Source organism: Saccopteryx leptura, chromosome 3 (genome assembly GCF_036850995.1).
Source record: "Saccopteryx leptura isolate mSacLep1 chromosome 3, mSacLep1_pri_phased_curated, whole genome shotgun sequence".
NCBI lineage: Eukaryota > Metazoa > Chordata > Mammalia > Chiroptera > Emballonuridae > Saccopteryx > Saccopteryx leptura.
Genome location: NC_089505.1, coordinates 274,108,601 through 274,131,067, shown reverse-complemented (window position 1 = coordinate 274,131,067; position 22,467 = coordinate 274,108,601). Strand labels below are relative to the sequence as shown.

General features: G+C 42.7%; 1 protein-coding gene across 2 annotated transcripts in view; it reads right to left on the bottom strand.

The window, feature by feature from the left end:
* THADA (THADA armadillo repeat containing) overlaps nucleotides 1–22,467 on the bottom strand; it is a 355,537-nt gene that overhangs the window by 135,775 nt on the left and 197,295 nt on the right. For both annotated transcript variants that reach the window (XM_066378390.1, XM_066378391.1), the window contains exon 29: nucleotides 12,711–12,879. In XM_066378390.1, coding sequence (XP_066234487.1) covers nucleotides 12,711–12,879 — 169 coding nt within the window. The remainder of the gene's footprint in view (nucleotides 1–12,710; nucleotides 12,880–22,467) is intronic.

The following is a 22,467-nucleotide window of genomic DNA, read 5'->3' as shown; positions in this document are numbered from 1 at the left end:
ATTTGGATTCAGCAGGTCTGGGTTGGGGTGCCAGGTTTCTGCATTTCTAACCAGTTCCAGGCAACGCTGATGCTGCTGGTCTGGCACTCCCCTTTGAGTGACATGCTCTCTAGACTGTGCCTGTCCTCCTCTGGGAACAAGTGTTCACTACCTTCCCCAGCAACCTCTTCTACCTCTGAGGGGTCAGTCAGGGAAGAAAAAAATGTTTTCAACCCCTAAACCTGTACCAAATACCAAAAAATATTCACTTGACTACAAACTCTGAGGCAGACCTTTTGCTGTTATTTTTGGTTTTGATTTGTTTTAAACTAAATTGGAGATGTTTTTACGCGTTTTCTCCCAGCCCAACCTCTAACACACAAATACAGCCCACTTCTACCTTCTCGAAATGAATTTTAAAATAACTAAACTCATTGTGATTGATGCACTGGTATCTAAGATAGAACTTCTGAAATGGATCTCCATTCATTCTGTGCTCTCCTCCAGGAGGGAGAAAGAGTAAAAATTAGAGCAACCACAAAGAAGGGAAAACTGAGACAAAGGAGGATTAACAAAGTAAATCATACATTTATCCAGAATACAGGGAGCGATCATTTTAAAATCCATTTTTAAAACAATATGGTCTTCCTCCTTTCATGAGGCTGAGGAGGTCTTAGGAAGGACTGAGCCTCGCCACACTTAGAGATTATAGGCTGAAGAAGGGCTCTGATATTCATGTTCTTCAGAAATCTACTACCTTGTACATTTTGACCTGGTTGGCATGGAGTATAGCGCATCTCTAATTCACCATCAGAGTTTTCTTTGAAGAACATGCACTCAAACTTCTAGCACCTTAATTATGCATACACACATGTACACACACACATACAATCAGTGTATGTTCAATCATAAATTTTAACATAAATCACTTCCCTGTATCTCTGTTCTATAAATAAACATCTGAAAAATCAAACCTGATGATTAAATTTCCTCTCAAATAGACTGGTCATTAAGTACTGCTTTTTAGTACAAAACAGATTGTTAATTGGACTAGTAAATGTCTCATATACTTGAAAAAAAATCAGTTATAAAACAGGAAACTGAAACTTGTTTTAGAAACACGTTAGATATAAAAATTACTATGTAACCTGTAATCTGAGAAGAAAGGAAAGGCATAAAGTCTATTTGCTATAAATTGACTTAAACTTACAAGTAAAACCTGTCTTACCCTCTACATAAAAACAAATCTTTTTAAAAGGTTTAAGTAGTGAATAAGGGAAAAAATGTCAAATAGTGCATTTAAAATGTTGATTATATTGCTCTCTTTGAAGATGAACAAAGGTGATGGAATTTTTTGGCACTTATAAACTCTTCAAAGTCACAATTAAAAAAGAGAAAACATTAAATACATTTGATATAAACATAAGTCTCAACATCTTTAGTCCCCTTTTTGAAAATACGATTCTTAGGAAGTTAATGAAACTGTCCACCTCACCAGTAATTTTACTTTACTAAGATTAAAAAGGCATCCAAATAGGACAAGACCAAGGTCCTAGGGAAAATGGAGGATCACCTATAATATAACAGATAGTTAATTGTTATACTGGATCAATATAAACATCGGTCCAATATTAAAGCATCTGACACCTGTATACACCTAACACTGCTCCAGAGTGCCATTACTCCCAAATATATAACACACATCCCTTCATTAATAAAAATAAGGGAGGATGAAGTAGGAAGGCAATAGTCTACCTTGATCTGGCAAAAGAAGTGAAAGAACAAACGGAGATGTCGACTTGCCAGGAGAGGAAGAAAAAGAAGAATGCTACTCTTGAGATTTCCAGCCTGAGTGATGTGTTTCCCTCCTATTCCCTTATTCATTATAGAATTACAATTTGTTCATGGTCAAGAATGGTTTCTTCCATGGCCATTGGTATTTAAAAGAGCTGTATTACACCTTGTCTGCACAGGGTCCTGGAGAAAGTCCGTATGTACTATGGAACAAAGGTTCTCAACCAGGGTAGGTTCTGCCCCCCCCACCCCCACCCCGGGGACATGTGGAGTTTTTTTTGTTGCCACAGCTGGGAGTGTGGGTTCTACAGGCCTCTGTTGGGGAGATGCTACCAAACATTACAATGCACAGGACAGTCCCCAAACAAAGAAGTACCAGGCCCCTCATGTCAATAGTTCTGAGGTCGAGAAACCCTGTCATGGAAGGACAGAGTAGAAGGGGACAGAGATACACAATACAAAGAAATATAGTATAAGAATGTCATGAACAATAGTACGGTTTAAAATCGAAAGAGTTTTATTACTTATTTAAACTTTCCTTTAGATCCATGGGCTGATTTTACTACAGGCCTCTGTGGTGGCTGCCAAATTGTCTGGCTATTCTCAGCCAGAGTGCTTTTCAACAGCCAGCTGAGTTCTCAGTCACTAAAATATGTGGGGTGCTCTAAATAAATCCAAGGGCTACACGACCAGCACACACGCTCTGCAATCTCAAAAAGGCTTCCTCCATACAAATGACCAAGTGTTACTTTTTCTCTATTAGACTGGCTTACCTAAAAACAAACAATGTTGTTTTCATGGGCTGGAGACCCACCAAACATAACAGGACCACGTACCATCAGATATTTTATACAAATTCAGGGAAACAACAGGAGCCTGAGAGTGTACCCACAAGGCAATGTTTTGTTTTGTTGTGTTTTTAAAGCACATTCAGAATTAGCTTTGGTTATAAAAAGTATCAAACAATAAGGCTGAGGGGAGATGAAAGGAGGTCTTCCCAGATGAAAAATGAACTTAGAGAAGTGTTATATTAATCTATCTAGGAGGATCCTATATCTCCCTCTCAGTTTGGGAACTTCAGATTTCCCCCTCTGAATGGTGAAAGGCTGCTTTGTCTGGAACAGTGTGACAGTGTTCCTTTCTTGATTCATCAGGTTTCTGATGGGGTCTGAGGGAGGGGGTGTAACTCAAAACAAAACAGGTGCAAGGAATAACAACCTGATAGGCAAGAACTCAGCCCTTAAAAATCAGAACTAATCTCAGCACTTATCATCTTTAATATGATCTACAGGAAGGTAGAGAGCACTGACTGAGCAGGGGACATGTTTGTGGAGCATGCTAACACATAAAGTCAAAACTGCTGAAAACTGACCTCTTTCTCTTTGATGCACACCCTCACACCAGTAGGAATCCTCACTTTTCTTTTTACTGTAGTATTTCAGTGTACATTAATTTTTCTAAGACACAGCTTTCTAGATGGTCTTTCATTCACCATCTACATCGGTGGAAACATTTTGGATCATAAACCCCTATTGGGGTGGTGGTGACGGCCACGGCAGCGGCAGCACCAGGTAGTAATGGCATCAACTAACAATTACTGAGCACTTACTGTATGCTGGAGACCTTGCTGAGCACTACCTATGCATCAATTCATTTAATCCTCACAACCCACCTAGGAGGTCGTTTTATCTTCTCCTCTACAGAAGAAAAAGCAGAGGCACAGAAATCAACTGTCCAAAATAACACAGCTAGCAAGTAGCAGAGCTAGGATCCACAGGGAAACAAGCTGGCTCCAGTCTAAGCTCTTACTCACCATATAGAATGACCTCTTCGAGCACATGCTCTAGCTTTTACATACTTATTTATAAAGAAGTTATAAATACTCTATTCATACGTTAAGCACATTATACATCAGATACAAAATAATAAAGAGGATGAGAGAAATGAAATAACATGCCATCACATTCTTCCACACACATTATGTCTTATACACCACATTCTGAAGGCATAGGCCTGCAGAGTCCAGACGGCTTGGCCTGGCATTTGTGGTCTTATATGCTGAACAGTGCCCACCCTGCCAATCACATATCCCAATCTGTCCCTGACACACTCCTGGACCCAACAGGCTGGTTTACTCATTGTCCCTTGCAAACACCTTTTGCATGCCCCACTCCATGCCTTGGTTCATACCAAGTCTCTTGTTTCAACAGCAGAATACTAGTTTCAAGGCTTATCACAAGACTCAATGTCTCTAGGAAGCCTTCTCTAGCTTTCCTCTCAGATGTGTGTGCTGGCCGCCTGCCTGGCACACAACACAGCCAGGTATTTCCCTGTGCAGCTAGTGCTCGACTTACGACCATGATTGGTTCCGACAAACCCATCGTAACATGATTTGGTCATAAGCTGAGTAGGCTATATGTACAGTACTATGAAATGATGTTATAAAAATCTTTAAGTCATATTTTATCATAATTTTCTTTCATTATTGTTATATATCATAATTTTCTTTGTTAATTTTATGCCATTTGTATCATCTCTACACCATTTTGTTTCTTATTTTTACATTCATCAGGTTTAAGTAAAACACTGCATTACCAGTACAACTGGTTTAATATTTGCAAAGACAATTTCCTCTTGGTAGACATCTTGGGAGGAGTTTGATGAAAAATATCCAAGACACAAAACACAAATTGCTGTACTGAGTCTGGGATAACAGTTGAAATGGTGCACGCAGAGATGGTAGTGCTGCCGGAAGCTGGTCCGCACTAGCGTATGCCCAGCTGGGCAATGCTGGCGTTGCCAGATGCGGAGCAGTCATGGCTAGCAATTGTGGTCTTAAAGTCGAATTGTCGTAAGTTGCATAGGTTGTAAGCCGATCAATATTTGTAATTAATTGTTTATGAAGTAGTAGGCTTGTTTTCCACAGCAGGTCATAAGCTTCTTGAAGATAAGAATGTTACATATACTTTTCTTGGTATTCTCCATGGTATTATGCACTATTTTTATTATTATTATTATTTATATTCAGTGAGAGGAGGGGAGGCAGACAGACAGACTCTCACATGTGCCGGACTGGGATCGACCTGGGAAGTCCACTGGGGGTTCCTAGCTCTGTCCATCTGGTTGCTCAGCAACTGAACTCTTTCTAGTGCCTGAAAAGGAGGCTATGGAGCCATCCTCAGTGCATGGGGTCAACTTGCTCAAATCGAGCCATGGCTGTTGGGGGGGGGGGAGAGACAGAGAGAGAGAGAGAGAGAGAGAGAGAGATGCAAGAGGGGGAGGAGTGGAGAAACAGATGGGAGCTTCTTTTGTGTGACCTGACTGGAAATCAAACTGGGACATCCACACACCAGGCCAACACTCTACCACTAAGCCAGCCATCCAGGGCCAATTATGTACTTAATAATCACTCAGTAACTACTTAGCTAGTAAAAGAATACATAAATACTCTCCAAGTTTACTCCACGTCTCCTAGGTCCAGGCAGAGACAATTAAGGTAAGGAGCACCCTGGAAAGCAGATGGCATGATGTGACAAATATCTTCCTCTTTGCCAAAGCTCACAGGAACCACGGCAGATTGACCTGACTTACTGTGACTTTGTACTTCACATAGTCCTCAGTAATCTCCAGGTCCAGCATGGGGACAATATAGACCACACAAGTTTCCAAAGTAATGACATCCTTCCTGGCCTTGTTTATTCAATACTGCCGACTCGTTTGGCACTTCTCCATGGTAAAAGGCAGTATCAAACATGCAGAAGTGTAACCAACTCAATTTCACGAGAAAAGATGATTACTCTTTATTTAAAAAAAAAAGTTTTCCCTTGTTTTTTGGTAGGTTTTGCTTAAACATTACCTTTTCAACAATTACTATTCTGATACCCTATTTAATATTGCCACATGCTCCCTCTCTTATGAATTCCTGATTGCCTTTATCCTACTCTACTTGTTCTTTCTGTCCACAGTGATTGTTACCTCTTTTTTTGTGGGGTTTTTTTTTGTATTTTTCCGAAGTTAAAAGCCAGGAGGCAGTCAGATAGACTCCCACATGCGCTGTTGCTCTGTTGCTGCCGGAGTCATTCTAGTGCCTGAGGCGGAAACCATGGAGCCATCCTCAGTGCCCAGGCCAACTTTGCTCCAATGGAGCCTTGGCTGAGGGAGGGGAAGAGAGAGAGAGAGAGGAAGGAGAGGGGGAAGGGTAGATAAGCAGATGGGCACTTCTCCTGTGTGCCCTGACCAGGAATCGAACCCGGGACTTCCACATGTCGGGCTGACTCTCTACCATTGAGCCAACCAGCCAGGGCCTTGTTACCCCTTAATAAATATAATTTACTTATTTATTATGCTTACCATAATAAATTAGAATACATTTTATTATAATATCATTTACTATTGCCTGACTCTAGAATGTGAGCTCTGCGACAGTGGTGATGTTTGAGAGCAAGGGTCTGTCTCTTTTGTTCGCTGATGTATTCTAAGCACTTGAAACATAACTGGCATGCTGGTGCTTAATCAACAGCTGTTGAATGAACAAATAAATAGACTGTGTCAACTTCCATTTTACTCCACACTTTGAAGGCCTGAGAGAGCCACCTTCCCTCATCCAGAGAGGTCGTATAGTATAGTGGCCAACAACACAAACTTGAAAGCTTTGAATCCCTGTTCCATTTTTGACCATTTCTCCTTGCATAACATTAGTCAAGTCTCAGTCCCTCCCACTGTCAATTTTCTCATCAGTACAATGGGAATGAATCCCAGACGGGCCTTCGTAGGCACTCAATATTTCCTCTACTTTTAATTCTGAATGATAACAAAAGCTTGGGGATACAGCAAATGACAAATATCTAAATTCTATATACCCGTGACTGATGCTCTGAGTTAAAAATTTTTTCAGAACAGCAGATCCCCGGCGAGTGACAGCGACAGTGTCCACAGTCACTGCGCTGTCCTGGCAGCCGCAGGCTGTCTTCCACACCCAGCGAAGCTCCCTAAGAAACACATACCAAGAAAAGCCTTTCGATATTTATAAGGAAAGGATTAATTCACCCTCAAAAGTTGCATTTTAATTAAAAATGACTTTTCTGGGCTTATATCCAGAAAGGAATAAATTGCCAAAAAGTAAGGTTTAATAGGGTTTAGTCTGTCTTTCTTCCTTTTATTTTTCTTTTTAGGAGCCCAGTACTTCCCAATTCTTTTCATGTCAAGGCACACGTAGAAGGCAATCTTTCTTTGGCACTCAGGGATTCACAAACGTTGCTGCTCCCCAGTGGCAGGTGACTGCCTGCAGCCTCCCGCCCCCTCAGCCCTGAGAGCTGAAGGAATCGGTCAGGACCTGGCACATCCACAGCCGCGCCATTGAGAAGCTCTGCTGTAGCCCTTTCTGGGCTGGGGACCGTCCTGACACGGAACACAAGTCCTCAGAGGGAACGAGTGAGCCTCGCCACTAGTCACAAGAGCGAGCCTTTTCTTGTTGACTCACCTTCAGAGACAAGCACGCGGCCCGTTTCTAACTTAAGCCTCAGCATCATTCCATGCTTTTGGTGTTGGTTCCCCACTCTGAAACTGTATTTTCTGTGCATACAGGAAACAAAGCGGAGCCAGGGCAACCTAAGTCACCAAATGGAATCTGTCAGGCAATGTTCCATTTCCAGACAGCTTGAGCATTTTAATTTGTGTTTCACGATTTTGTACTTTTAAGAAATATGGAAAAGATATTGAAATTCTTTAAGCACGAGGTACTGTCTTAAATGATCACATTTTTAAAAAGATGGATTTGATCATTCTTTCAAATGATACTTAATCATAAGTTTTGGCACAACAATATTAGTAAAAAATATTTTCTTCTACAAACATTTGTTCGCTTATTTAGAAGCCGCGATGGAATGTAGACTGGAGGTTCCCCCGTCACTGACTCTGTCTCCTTTCCCCGCGTCTTCTCTTCGCAGCAGAGAGGCACGATGCTTGTCTTTTCTGCTTCCTGACCAGCGATCCGTTAGATGACCCGCTGGCCAAACTGGCTGACCTTTCCTGGTTTTCTCCTTTTCTTTTCCACCAAGGTATTGCCAACATCTGCCTCTCTTTTTATCCTCATGTTGTTCCTCTTAGCACTACTGTTCCCACCTCCACAAAGACCCTAACCTTAGCCCAAACATAGAGTGCCTCCGGGTATTAGAGACTAAGGCAGAAGTCTTCTTTTCTTTTTAATGCCCGATGCCCTGTGTGGGAGCGTTGGATTATGCCTCATCTTCCTCTCTGTTCCTCATACCTTCCCTGGTCCCAGAGGGTTTAACTGGCTCACCTGGTTTCTAACCCACAACTCCCCTCACTGGCAGGTGGGAGCCTCAAAGGTGAATGCGTGCCCCCCCCCCAGGCCTGGCACAGGATAAACATATCCCAGTGTCTGTGGAATCAAATTCAGTCTCGACTTGCTTTTTCAAGGTTGCAGGATCTACAATTCCTGCGGCCGCCCATTTTTGAGAGGTTTTGTCATATCCTAAAGATGACAGAAGGGGTGGCAACTGGGAACTTGGCTATAACCTAGGTCCCGAGGGAGATTTCTGTATTTCTAGGTTAGGGGTATTAGAAGGGAGACCGAGGAGAAGTGGTGAGAAAGAGATGAGCAGAGGGAGAGAAGGTACAGTAAGTACCTTTAACAGTCTTTTACAGTTGTAGCTTCTCCGGGTCTCACTGACTTCCTCTGTACCGCTTGATAATTCTGATGGAGTTTCTTTCTAATGTTGTACTATCTTAACAAATTAGATTTCAGGAGACCAACTGAGTGACAAGGTATGAGATGGATTCTTGGTTTGGTTTTCTTAGGCACAAAAAGTTGTATTCACATCAACTATCAGAGAGGCAGCATGTTTTAAAGAGAAAAGGCATCAGAGGTTAATACTTTGATTACCTCTGGGCCTTGGCACAAGTCAGTCTCTGAAGCTCATCTCACTGTTCTCATCAGAGAATGGGGTGGAGCTTGGGGGGAGGGTGTGTGTGTAGGAATAGCACCTACCTTGCTGGGTTACCAAGAGTATTAAGGAAATCAGATATGCAATTCATATGGTACACAGAAGGTGCTCAAAAGATTCACTTTACTTCTCTTAAGGCAAACTTGCCCAACGCACGGGCCGAGGCCGTCTGAAGTCTGTCCCTGGCTGAGATTCCATGCCAGCCCAGGAATGCAGCACTGCTACTCTGCTCCACGCTGGGCAAGAGGCATCTTTTTCACTCAGAATTCGAAAAGTGCAGAAATCAAGGCCCCAAATTTGGGGGAAATAAAATAATTTAAAAGTGTTCAGCAGATTCTGCTGGTAAAACCTGGTTAATTGGATTGACTGAATTTAAAAAGAATGCCTTTGCCTTGAATGTTCAGATAAAATGCAAAAGTGGTTTTTCTGCTTTCATCAAAGCTAAGTTACATCAACTGCTCCTTGTCCCTTACTCATATTAAAAAACCTAATTAAAGGAAGAGCAGGGATCACCTTTTTCTGTTTAGACTGTCAGAAAGAAATAATCAAAATAGACAGGAAATGAAGTTCAAACTTTTGTTTCAAATATATAGTATATATTTCCTTATGAAACACCAAAAGGTGAGTAAGTACTCAAGAATCAGAATAAATCTTTCCTGATGACAGCTGGTCAAACTCTTCCTCAACATAAAAGAACGTTTTTGGACTCCAGTGTGATTTCTCAGGGCTGATAAGTTACCTAGTAATAGTCCTAAGTCCCCAACATGCAGAATTTTGGCAACAAAAACAGACGGTTAATTCTATTTAAAAGACAGGGTAGTCCTGCCAGTGCTGTTCCCAAATGAGGTCATGTCCATGGCTCTTATCTAGCCTTTATTGAGATTTAATGTCATTTACCACTGGCTCTTGCAAACCTGCTGCATAATCTCACCTTTTCTGATGTGTGTTACTTCCAGTCCATTTCAACATTGCAATTACAAACCTCTGGTTTCTAAAATGATTAAGAAATGAATCCCATGCTTTTTTTTTTTTTTTTGCACATCCTATAATTTGACTCTTTCTTCCACAGTCCCAGAACATTCAGAGATCAGCATATTTCTCGTTTTTAAGGTATACTATAAAAATACTTCTGAGGTTTGATATATTTATGTAAACATTTTTCAAAGAAGTCAAAATGTATAATTCAAGAAAATGTTCTGTGAAAGAATTTGTTTTCTGATTACAAAACGATTTCCTGCTTTTGAAAAAACAACAATTCTATATTTACTTAGCTGGCCCTGGAAGTCCCATAGAGAGTAGCTTGCCTCTCAATCCCCACCATCTCTTTTCCAGGTGCCGGCCTGCTACTGATTTCAAAGGTAGCTTTATGTGGAGAAGGAATCTACAAGCCGTAGCGAGGAAAGAGAAAAGAGCTCCCTCCCCCCATCTCAACCCCCTTACTCGTCCCATGAAAAACAACAGGCTGCAAGAGAACTATTACAACACAGATGAGACACCCGAATGGACGTGACAAAAAGATTTTCCCATGCCTTTGACCAGAGTATAAACTGACCTTGGTAATGACAGGGATCTGTTTGACAAACATGAACACAATACCTAACACCCAACACCCATACCCCCCACCCCCACAAGCCCTTCATCTTTCCAATACTCAGGAACAAGGGCAATGGCCAGGGTTTTACCTTCCCATACTGTTTCACGTTTTACGTAGCAGAAATAGTAAATTTGAGGGTATCTAAGGCAGCCCAAAGACAGAGCAAATGAGCATGCTTTGTTACTGGGCAGACCGGGGAAACACAAGCCAGCCCTATTAGTGGTGTGTGTGGGAAACTCGGCTGGGAGGCCTGTTTGTGTAACCGGTGAAAGGCAAAGAAGCAATTCCAACCTCACCACTTCTGACGAAGTTCAGCCAGAAGGGATTGTCAATACAGATCTCACGGCTGATTCCCTCTTAAAAATCTGAGCCTTCCTTCTAACTTAGCTGCATAATCTGTGAATCTTTGAAAAGTGTGTTCTGCATTACTCATCATTGCAAGCCCTTCCCTTCAAAGAAGCAGCAGTCTGATGGAATCAAGAAATCTAACTTGTATGGGCGTCAGGGTTCCATCTTAAAAACTAAGATAATAACTCCTGCTCCTCACTATCACAGGGATATAGTGAAAACCAGGGGAGGTGAGTGCTTATGGGTTTGTACTGAAGAAAGCACCAAAGATCCATAATGTATATAACACAGACCAGAGGATCTGGTCTGGGAGCCTTGGGAGTCCTACGACCTTTTTGGGAGGTCTGCAAGATTAAGCATTTTCCAAAATGATACTAAGACATCGCTTTCCTCTTTTATTCTCATTCTCTCACAAGTGCACAGCGGAGTTTGCCAGAGGCTACAGGTAGGTATGTGCTGATGACATCACTCTAACGACTAATGGAATGTGTGCTTGTGAGAGCTTGTGCTTTACAATTTTGTTTTAGTTTCTAATTAAATATTGATAGACAAAAGCTCTTTCGGATCCTCAGTAACATTTAAGGGGGTCAAGAGGTTCCGAGACCAGTCTGAGGTTTGCCCACCCAGAACTTCAGTCCAGCTCAAACTTGCAGTTCTCAGATGGGCTGACTTCCCACCCCCCTGAGCCTTTCTATAAGTTGCTTTGTCTGCACAAGAAACTCTTATCCTCCCTTCACTTGTCTAAGATCTTCTCTCTATTTAGATGTCACTTTCCCGGGGAAAGCTGTTCCTGACTCCCCCAGGACCAGGCAGGTGGCCCCGCACCGTGCTCCCCTAGCATTTAGCACACTGCACTGATTGCCCATTTCCTGGTCTTTTCTTGTCCTTGACAAGAACTGACTTGTCACTCTTTTGACTGTAACATAATAGTATGCAAGAAGCATTCAGTAAATACTTGTTGAATATATAAAACAATTAAGGAAGGAAGGCAAAAATATAGGTCTATTTCGTATTCTCACCTAGAGGGAATCAGTTACTAAAAATAATAGCTTTCATTAGAATATAGGCTCATTAAAACTATGATAATGATAACAACAATAACTATATTATGTACCAGGTACTATACTAAGACTTCTAAGTACTTTATATGCATTAATTACTTTAGTCTTCACTAGATCCCTATGAGGTATACACTACTATTATCCTCATTTCAAAAATGAAGACACAGATGCAGGTAGTACGTGGTGGATCTGAGATTTACACCCAGACAGCCTGGCTCCAGAAACCCATGCCATTAACCTCACATATCAGCAGGGTAGGCCTCAAGCTTATAATGTATATCGGAATCTCAAGGCCATCTCTCAACTCTGCTCACAGAAGAAACATGACTTAATATTTAAATTCCTCCAGCCCTGCCACACAATGTGTAACCTCAGCAGACCAGGCGAACATTGGATCTTCTCACCGATACCACCCGTCCCCAAGTTTATAGTGAGAGTTTAAAAAGTAAGAGTTCTATTTATTTAAAATAAAAAGTCTTTTTTATAGCTCAGAGAAAAGAGAAAAGCAGGGTTTGATATTTCCATGTATGATGGATGGTGTTAAGCTATAGGACAAATTCTCCCTGATGTGTATCAACTCTTCTTGTGCTTCTTGGGCTTATCTCTCAAGAAATACTCATAACTTCACCCTGAACAAGGAGTGGCTTAGAATGTTCTGCAGGCATACTTGATAGAAAAGACACAATGTGACCTGGTTCAGAGAGAGAAGTCCAAATGGGAAAACATTTAATGCAAAAATAGAAAATAGGATTTAATGCAACAGGTGATCTGGAAGAATCACAATGTGACACTGTATTCATGGTTGCAATGAAAAAAAACATACACCTAGCTGTTCTTTCAGCAATTGAAAAAGTTCTATGGATAGAGTTAGAAGCTTGGGCAACAAATCTTCACCGGCTAACACTACATGAGAAATCAAAGTTCGTCCTTTGGTGTTTGATAGAAGTCGCACAAAGTAACTTTACTTACCTGGAGAAGTGTTCCATGAATATGGTTTTGCCGGAAACATTGGTCAGTGCAGTTGGGGAGTTTGGCCAACAGAGTTTGGACAGTATCAGGGATTTCATCTATCATGACAAATGGGACCAAGGCACGAGCTGCCATTTCACGGGAGCGGTAGACAGGTGAGCTTCCACATCTGGGAAGAAATAAAAACACAAGACCATTCAATACTCACTATCACACCTGTGTCTTTGTATATGCTGTTCTGTCTAGCCCTGGCTGGGACATCGAAGCTGAGGGAGTTGCTCTTTATTACAAATGATGTTTTTTTTAATATTTCCACTATTCCCAATGATTTTGTGTGTGTGTTCTATAGGCATCTTGTTTTTCTTATAAATATCATTAACATTTATGATTCTATCACAGAGATAAATTCAGATAGGCTTTGGGAATAAGACAATAGGTAAAAATGGCTTATCCCTCAACAAGCAGACAACCATTTATTGGACACTCCTAGTGAACAAACGCACCATGAAAACTGCCATGAGAAATAAAATAGTCACTGTTGTCTTTGAAGAGCCTATACTCTGATGGGCAAGATGAAAAGTATATTTGAAAAGATGAGTTAAAGCACAAGACAATACCGGGAAAATGATAAGCAAGTAATCTTGACATTTTGGCTATAAGGAGATAAGATTGTGGCTTGTGGTTCTGAGGATGGAACTTAGGAAAGCAAGCATAGTTTAAGAATGCCAAGAGAAGCAAGGCAGTTGTTTCAACAAGTTCCCAGGGCATAAAGCAAGGGTAGATGCTCAAGGTAGAGGTTGATGTGTCAGGTTAAGTAGAGGCTCTTGAAAAACAGTGAAACTTAAAGCTGAGAAATAATAGTTGACACCAGACTAGGAAGTGCCAAATGGCGGATTACATAATCTGAACTTGTCCAGAGAAAGATGGACCCTCAAATCACCAAATCTCTGGGCTAATTCATGACCAAAGAGCTTGAACAGAAGCCATCAGTTCTTAAATAAGTAAAAGTCATGGTCAAGGGGTATTCTAAGATTCTAAAAAGGTCATTGGCAAAGCAGGTCACCACGTAAGGGTCCCTTGACTTTGTAAACACTCAGAACATTGAGAGTCCACAACCATTTTGTTGAATCTGTACATTTGAGGACCTTCACAGATACAGTATTATTTGAGAGGAAAGTCCAATAAGACAAGTCGTAGCTTAAATAAATTCTTGACTAAAAAGCTCAAAACCTCATGATCTTTCATCCAATTAAAAAATACCTCAGCCTGACCAGGCAGTAGTGCTGTGAACAGAGCATCAAACTGGTATGTGGAGAACCCAGGTTCAAAACTCCGATGTTGCCAGCTTGAGTACAGGCTCACCAGCTTGAGCGCGGGGTCACTGGCTTGAGCGTGGGATCACAGACATGACCCCATGGTTGCTGGCTTGAGCCCAAAGGTCACTGGCTTGAAGCCCAAGGTCGCTGGCTTGAGCAAGGGGGTCACTCGCTCTGCTGTAGCCCCTCCCTCGGTCAAGGCACATGTGAGAAAGCAATCAATGAACAACTAAGGAGCTGCAATAAAGAATTGATGCTTCTCATCTCTCTCCCTTCCTGTATCTGTCCCTATCTGTCCCTCTCTCTAACTCTCTCTCTGTCAAAAAAAAAAAAAAAAAAAAAAGTACCTCACTCAACTTAGTGCAATGTCTCAGATGCCAAGACAGAAATGGCAGAAGATTGCAGACTCTTTAGACCAAAGAGTTGGGCTCTTGATTTGTTTGGTTTTGTATCTCTCAAAATTAATCAGTATTCCAAGAAGGAATTACTGGTAAAATCTGAGCCATTTGGCCCATGTGGCCATGCAGACGTAGCATGCAGACGAACAAAGTCCTATGACTGAAATGTTTCTAACACTCCAGAGGCATCTCTGACATTTATTTTAATAAGACAATAAAAGTACAGATACAATTCTGTAAAAATTGAATGACCCACAAACAATTTCATCATGGGGAGTAGGGTCAGAGGAGGAAGTAGGGAAAGAGGAGAAAGAGATACCAGGTAAGTCAAACACTGTGTCACCCTCCCCCGAAGTGTAGGTCTGCGAGACAGGTCAACCAGCACGCACTTTCGGGGTGAGGAAGAGCTCACCTTATAGCCAATTATAGGAAGACACTGAGGGCTAAAGTTACAGTAGGTAGCTAGAGATTTCCCAAACGCCTTTGACTAGGAGGGTTCTGCCAAGTTACCCATTTTCTCCCTTTAAAATGATCAAATGTTCAATCTGTAATTGGCAAATGCAGTAAAATGTTTGCTTTGGCCCATGGGAGGCTGGGAGGGGGGGAGGGTGAGAAAACTTCATTTGACAGAGAAAATACTCTGAAAATGCTTTGAGATTTAATTAGCAAATGACCTCACTCAGCACAGTCATCTGTTGTAAGCCTTCCCTTCTGCCTGTCCCCTACTCCTCCAATACACACATTTTGTGTTATAGCGTGTTTTATGTTACCAAAAGGGCTTTTGTGTATAAATGTTTCTTTTCAAACACAAATAACTCTGACACGGTTACAGATGTTTAGTTTCTAATTAGTAGTAACTGTATACTGAAGAATGCCCCTCCTCTTACTCTTGACCTTTCACAAATGATGATTTCCCAAAGGAATCTGGCATCCATACAGAAGAAAGAATGGAAAGTGGGAAAGGAGCCAGGATTTTCTGCTCCCAGATACCCTGTCCTAGGGTACTTACCAAACGCACACAGTAGGGTTAAAGAGCAAACAAAACCCCCTTGCGAAAAAGTAATGAAATGACAGAAAAAGAGAAGCCTATTTTAATTTTTTTAATTAAAAAATATATCACAAATAGAACTTTTTATTTGTCACCATTAAGTGTCTGAATTTTGAACAGATTCTTGATCTGGGGGTTCATATTCATCAGTTTGTTCAACTTCAGCTCCTGTCTCATCCCCGGTAGCTTCCCCAGAACTGCTGCCTTCACCATGAAGCTCCTTAAGTAACATTCATGATAAAGCGATGAATAAATGTAATTTCGAACTCTTCTCTATTGAAAATTATTTAAATGGAAGGATACATTATAGCACACACACACACACTCACACTTACATACACACTCAGTAAAAAACATCCCCAGGTTACTATTCTATCAGCTATTAGAGGCAGGGAGGGGGTTCTGATGAGATTTAGCTTTCCTCCAGATCTATGTGACTTGGAGTGTGAGGAGATACAAACACATTCTTTTTATTTTTATTTTTTTTATTTTTTATTTTTTCATTTTTTTTTTTTCTGAAGCTGGAAACAGGGAGAGACAGTCAGACAGACTCCCGCATGCGCCCGACCGGGATCCACCCGGCACACCCACCAGGGGCGGTGCTCTGCCCCCCAGGGGGCGATGCTCTGCCCATCCTGGGCGTCGCCATATTGCGACCAGAGCCACTCTAGCGCCTGAGGCAGAGGCCACAGAGCCATGCCCAGCGCCCGGGCCATCTTTGCTCCAATGGAGCCTTGGCTGCGGGAGGGGAAGAGAGAGACAGAGAGGAAAGCGCGGCGGAGGGGTGGAGAAGCAAATGGGCGCTTCTCCTATGTGCCCTGGCCGGGAATCGAACCCGGGTCCTCCGCACGCTAGGCCGACGCTCTACCGCTGAGCCAACCGGCCAGGGCAACACATTCTTTTTAGCCCTATGAGGAATATATTGGAAGCAAAATTCTATTTTTCCCCTTGACAGAGTTTTCTAGTTTGATTCAGTACATGTGAAAAAATCAAGCAGAGCTGCTCTTTATGAACATAGAAGTCAGTGGCTATAAGGATGGAGAATTAGAGCACCTGGATTTACCCTGCTTTGAGCACTGTGTTTTGTGACTTGGCCAAGTCACAGTAATTTCTCTGGGTCTCAGTTAAGGTGAGAACGGTGGCAATAACCTATACCCAGTGCTCTGATGTGATATCTATGAGAATATTCCGAGAATAAAGGTGTTTTGGAAATAGGAAGTATTTCTAGAGTACTGTGCCTGTGTCTAGCACAGGATCGGTGAGTCTAGGAAGTGCAGGCTCCCTAGTGGCCCTAATGGGGAAACTAAGACAGTGGTGTGGGTGCTGTACCATTTTTTTAAATTTATTTTTTAATTATAGTTGACATACAATATTGTATTAGTCTCAGGTATACAACATAGTGACTAGACATTTATATACCTGATGGAGTGATCACCCTGATAAATTTAAGAGAAAACAACATGCAAATTAGTACAACCAATATGGAAGAAAACATGGTGGTTCCTCAAAAAATTAAGAATAGAATTACCATATGACTCAGCAATCCCTCTACTAGGTATCTACCCTCAAAACTCAAAACTATTGGTATGTAAAGACGCATATACCACCATGTTCATGGCAGCATTATTCACAGTGACCAAGACATGGAAACAACCAAAGTGCCCCTTGATACAGGCTTGGATAAAGAAGATGTGGTACATATATAATATATACTATGGAATACTACTTAGCCATAAGAAATGATGACATAGTGTCATTTATGACAACATGGATGGACCTTGAGAACATTATACTGAGTGAAATAAGTAAATCAGAAAAAGCTAAGAACTGTATGATTTCACACATAAGTGGGATACAAAATTGAGACTAGTGGATATAGATAAAAGTAAAGTGATTAATAGGAGGCGGGGGATGTGGGAGAGAGGAAGGTGGGGGAAAGGTGGAGGAAAGGGTGTAAGGAGGGACAAATATAAGGTGACAGAAAATGATTTGACTTTGGGTGATGAGTGTACAATATAATCAACAGTTCAAATGCTATAGAAATGTTTACCTGAAACCTATGTACTCTTTTTTATTTTTTATTTATTTTATTATTTATTTATTTTTGTGGCAGAGACAGAAAGATTTAGAGAGAGGGACAGATAGGGACAGACAGACAGGAAGGGAGAGAGATGAGAAACATCAATTCTTCATTGCAGTTCCTTAGTTGTTCATTGATTAATTTCTCATACATGCCTTGACCAGGGGGCTACAGCAGAGCGAGTGACCCCTTGCTTAAGCCAGCGACCTTAGGTTCAAGCTGGTGAGCCTTGTTCAAACCAGATGAGCCCGCGTTCAAGCTGGCGACCTTGGGGTCTCGAACCTGGGTCCTCCACATCCCAGTCTGACGCTCTATCCACTGTGCCACTGCCTGGTCAGGTGAAACTTATATACTCTTATTGATCAGTGCCATCCTATTAAATTTAATTTTATAAATAAAATTTAAAAGAAAAAAAAATATGGAAGCAATGTGTACTCTAATGGTCAAGATTTAATAAAATGAATAATCTTTTATTGCAAAGAGAGAAAGAGAAAACAACAAATTTATGATACAAAAGCAAAAAGATTTCTTATTTGGCCTCCATTGAAAGTGATAAGGAGGAACCTCAAGCCTTCTAAAAAGAAGTAGAATAGCCTCTATTTCTCTAAGTCTCAATTTCTTCTGGAAAATAAGGCAAATGGACTTGGCATCGTGAAGGTCATTTCTACTTTCACCATTATTTGCAAACCATTGCCTCGGTAGTCCTAGGTGTGGCCTAGGCCTGAAAACCAGGTCCTCCACAGGGCTGGAGACACTCAGACACTCATGTCTTTAAACCTCTAGTTCTCTCACACCAGTCAACCCTTTCCATGATCATTTTAATCACATATTTCTTGATTGCCTACTGTGTTCGTGGCACTGTGCAACGTGAGAAATGACACATCTGTAATAGTCACAGTCGCACCCACAATTGTACAGCCCTTGGCAGTTTATAAAATGTCTGCTCACCCATTTTCTTTACCATGAAACATTCCTGTAGGACACAAGGACAACAGAAACCTAAATTAACAGATAAAAATAAAATGAAGCTCAGACAGGCTAAGCGGACTCTCCAGGATGTGTCTGCAGTACTGTCCAGGCAGAACTACCATCGCCCAGGATGACGCTCATAGGCTGATCCAAGCTGTAACTCACACCTGGAAATGGAGGGAACACAGAATATCTCCTGGCTAATAAAAACACTAAATGGCCCTGGCCGGTTGGCTCAGCGGTAGAGCGTCGGCCTAGCGTGCGGAGGACCCGGGTTCGATTCCCGGCCAGGGCACATAGGAGAAGCGCCCATTTGCTTCTCCACCCCTCTGCCGCGCTTTCCTCTCTGTCTCTCTCTTCCCCTCCCGCAGCCAAGGCTCCATTGGAGCAAAGATGGCCCGGGCACTGGGCATGGCTCTGTGGCCTCTGCCTCAGGCGCTAGAGTGGCTCTGGTCGCAATATGGCGACGCCCAGGATGGGCAGAGCATCGCCCCCTGGGGGGCAGAGCACCGCCCCTGGTGGGCGTGCCGGGTGGATCCCGGTCGGGCGCATGCGGGAGTCTGTCTGACTGTCTATCCCCGTTTCCAGCTTCAGAAAAATGAAAAAAAAAAAAAACAAAAACACTAAATGAATGTGTTGGAAAATCGCCATCTCTAAATGAATGTGTTGGATTTTTTTTTTTAACATTTGTAGGCTCATAAAAACATTTCAGAATCTAATAATGTAAACTGTGGACTCTGTCACAAGAGAAATAGATTCATGAACATATAAACACAACTTCCCATATAATTTTAGGAGGTCCATGACACATATCGAAACCCGAGGCAGCATCTCCCAGACCCTGGCGAAGAATCCAGTGGCTCCTGCACACATGTAACTGCCAGATATGTGCCCTACCTGAGGGAGATGGAGATGGAAAATGAAGATGGAGATAGAGATGAGATGGAGATGGAGATGAGAAGGAGATGAAGATGGAGAGGGAGAAGGAGATGGAGATGAGATGGAGATGGAGATGAGATGGAGATGAGATGGAGATGGAGATGAGATGGAGATGGAGATGGAGATGGAGAGAGAGATGGAGATTAGATGGAGATGAGATGGAGATGGAGAAGGAGATGAGATGGAGAGGGAGATGAGATGGAGAGGGAGATGAGAAGGAGATGAAGATGGAGAGGGAGAAGGAGATGGAGATGAGATGGAGATGGAGATGAGATGGAGATGAGATGGAGATGGAGATGAGATGGAGATGGAGATGGAGATGGAGAGAGAGATGGAGATTAGATGGAGATGAGATGGAGATGGAGAAGGAGATGAGATGGAGAGGGAGATGAGATGGAGAGGGAGATGAGATGGAGAGGGAGATGAGAAGGAGATGAAGATGGAGAGGGAGAAGGAGATGGAGATGAGATGGAGATGGAGATGAGATGGAGATGAGATGGAGATGGAGATGGAGAGAGAGATGGAGAGGGAGAAGGAGAGGGAGATGAGATGGAGAGGGAGATGAGATGGAGAGGGAGATGAGATGGAGAGGGAGATGAGATGGAGAAGGAGATGAGATGGAGATGGAGATGATATGGAGAGAGAGATGAGATGGAGATGAGATGGAGATGGAGAAGGAGATGAGATGGAGAGGGAGATGAGATGGAGAAGGAGATGAGATGGAGATGGAGATGATATGGAGAGAGAGATGAGATGGAGATGGAGATGGAGAAGGAGATGAGATGGAGAGGGAGATGAGATGGAGAAGGAGATGAGATGGAGATGAGATGGAGATGGAGAAGGAGATGAGATGGAGAGGGAGATGAGATGGAGAGGGAGATGAGATGGAGAGGGAGATGAGATGGAAAGGGAGATGAGATGGAGAGGGAGATGAGATGGAGAGGGAGATGAGATGGAGAGGGAGATGAGATGGAGAGGGAGATGAGATGGAGAAGGAGATGAGATGGAGAGAGAGATGAGATGGAGATGGAGATGGAGATGGAGATGGAGAGGGAGAAGGAGATGGAGATTAGATGGAGATAGAGAATGAAGATGGAGATGGAGATGAAATGAGACAAAGATAGAGAGAGAGATGGAGATGAAGATGAGATGGAGAGGGAGAGGGAGAGGGAGAGGGAAGGGGAGGGGGAGGGGGAAATGAAGACAAGATAGAGATGGAGAGGAAGAGGGAGATGGAGATGAGATGGAGATGGAGAATGAAGACATTGCTCACAGGGAGCCACTAGCTGGGTCAGGGGACAGAGCGATAACCTCAGGATCACAGGTCAGTAGTAGCTATGGAGACATGCACACATGGTGCGGAGCAGGAGGGAGAGACGAATGGCTTTCCGGAGAAGATAAAAGAACTTTGGACCTCAGGAACGTGAAGATCCCTGAGTCTAGAATGCAGTATTCTGTGGAGGGAAAGATCACTTTTCTGACATCATCCCCCACTCTACCCAGTTTCACAAAGTGATGGCCAAACTTTTTTTCTAGGCGTTTCCCTCTTATATTTATTTACTCTCAGGCTCTGTTTCAGCTTTCCTGAAAGGTTTCACAGGTGAGTGGCTACATATCACCAAAACTGGCTCTGCTCCCCCATATCTGTAGGGTAGGCACGGAGACATCTCCTGAGGGCCTGGCACAAGCATGAACGGGGGTCAACACAAGAGAATCAGAAAGAAAAGTTGCTTCCCAGACCACAGGGAACCTACAGTCTGGGGGAGAGATGGGGTTAATCAGCCAATGCTTCGCAGGGCCACAAGAAACAAATTCAGGCTGTTGTAGGGACACCAAGAGGGAGGGTGGGTGGTCTGGGAGACACGGTGCAGCTGTGGTGAGTGGGGTCAGGCAGAAAGAACATGTGCGTTTGGCAAGAAAGAGGTGTTCTCCCAGGCCTCTGCCTTTCTCTGTGTGAACCCAAACTGCTCCTCAGCCCATCCAGTCAAAAGGAAGGGGAACTGAGGTTTATAAAATATGCATTCAGACTGGCTACCTACTTTAGACACTATTTTACTTACCTCACTAAATCTTCATTACAAGGTCATTATCAATATCCTGTTTTAAGATGAGGAAAACGAGATTTCCCAACATAAAACTAACAAGTGGCAGATACTTCATTCTTTTTAAAATTATTAATATTTAAGTGAGAGGAAGGGGGATAGAGAGACTCTCGCATGTGCCCTGGTTGGGATCCACCCAGTAGCCCCCATCTGGGGCCATGTCGCAAAAAAGCTATTTTCAGTGTCTGAGGTGGAGGCTCCACAGAGTCATCCTCAGTGCCCAGGGCCAATGTGCCATGGCTGCAATGAACCAACCGAGCCATGGCTGCAGAAGGGAAAGTGGGGTGGGTGGGGGAGGAGAAGCAGATCATTGCTTCTTTTGTGCGCCCTGACTGGGAATCAAACCTGGGACTTCCAAATGCCCAGTTGACACTGGAGCTGACCTGAGTGTGAAGGAGCTGTTGGACCAAGAGCTAAGCCCCTCACTGAATTGACTCAGGAATGCCCTGTGATTATGGTCTATTTTTCATATCTGCTCTTAGAAAATCTTAAAAAGCAGAGATACTTTGAAGGGTATCTCTGAAGGCTGTGTTAGAAGGAGTAGGCTGGGGCCTCAGGTTTTGCTATTAAAATAGAAACTCTATATATGTTTTGTGACACTATCATTTCATCCTGAGTGCCTTGCACATAGTAGCCAGAATGAATGTCCCTTGATCCTTGTACATTCTGGGAGCTCCTCTTCATCCTCTGAACTCTTCTTAGGTATCACTTCTTTGGCAAATCTGACTGCACTCCTCTGGCCAGAATGAATCACTTCCTCTCCCACACCCTGTCACTGAGATCGCATATTTACTGTATTACCCCATGTACAAGACACACCACTTTTTGAAAATTTGGGGGCCTAAAAACTGGGTGCATCTTACACAGTGGTTGTAGATTTTTTTACTTGCATTTCCCACTTTTCC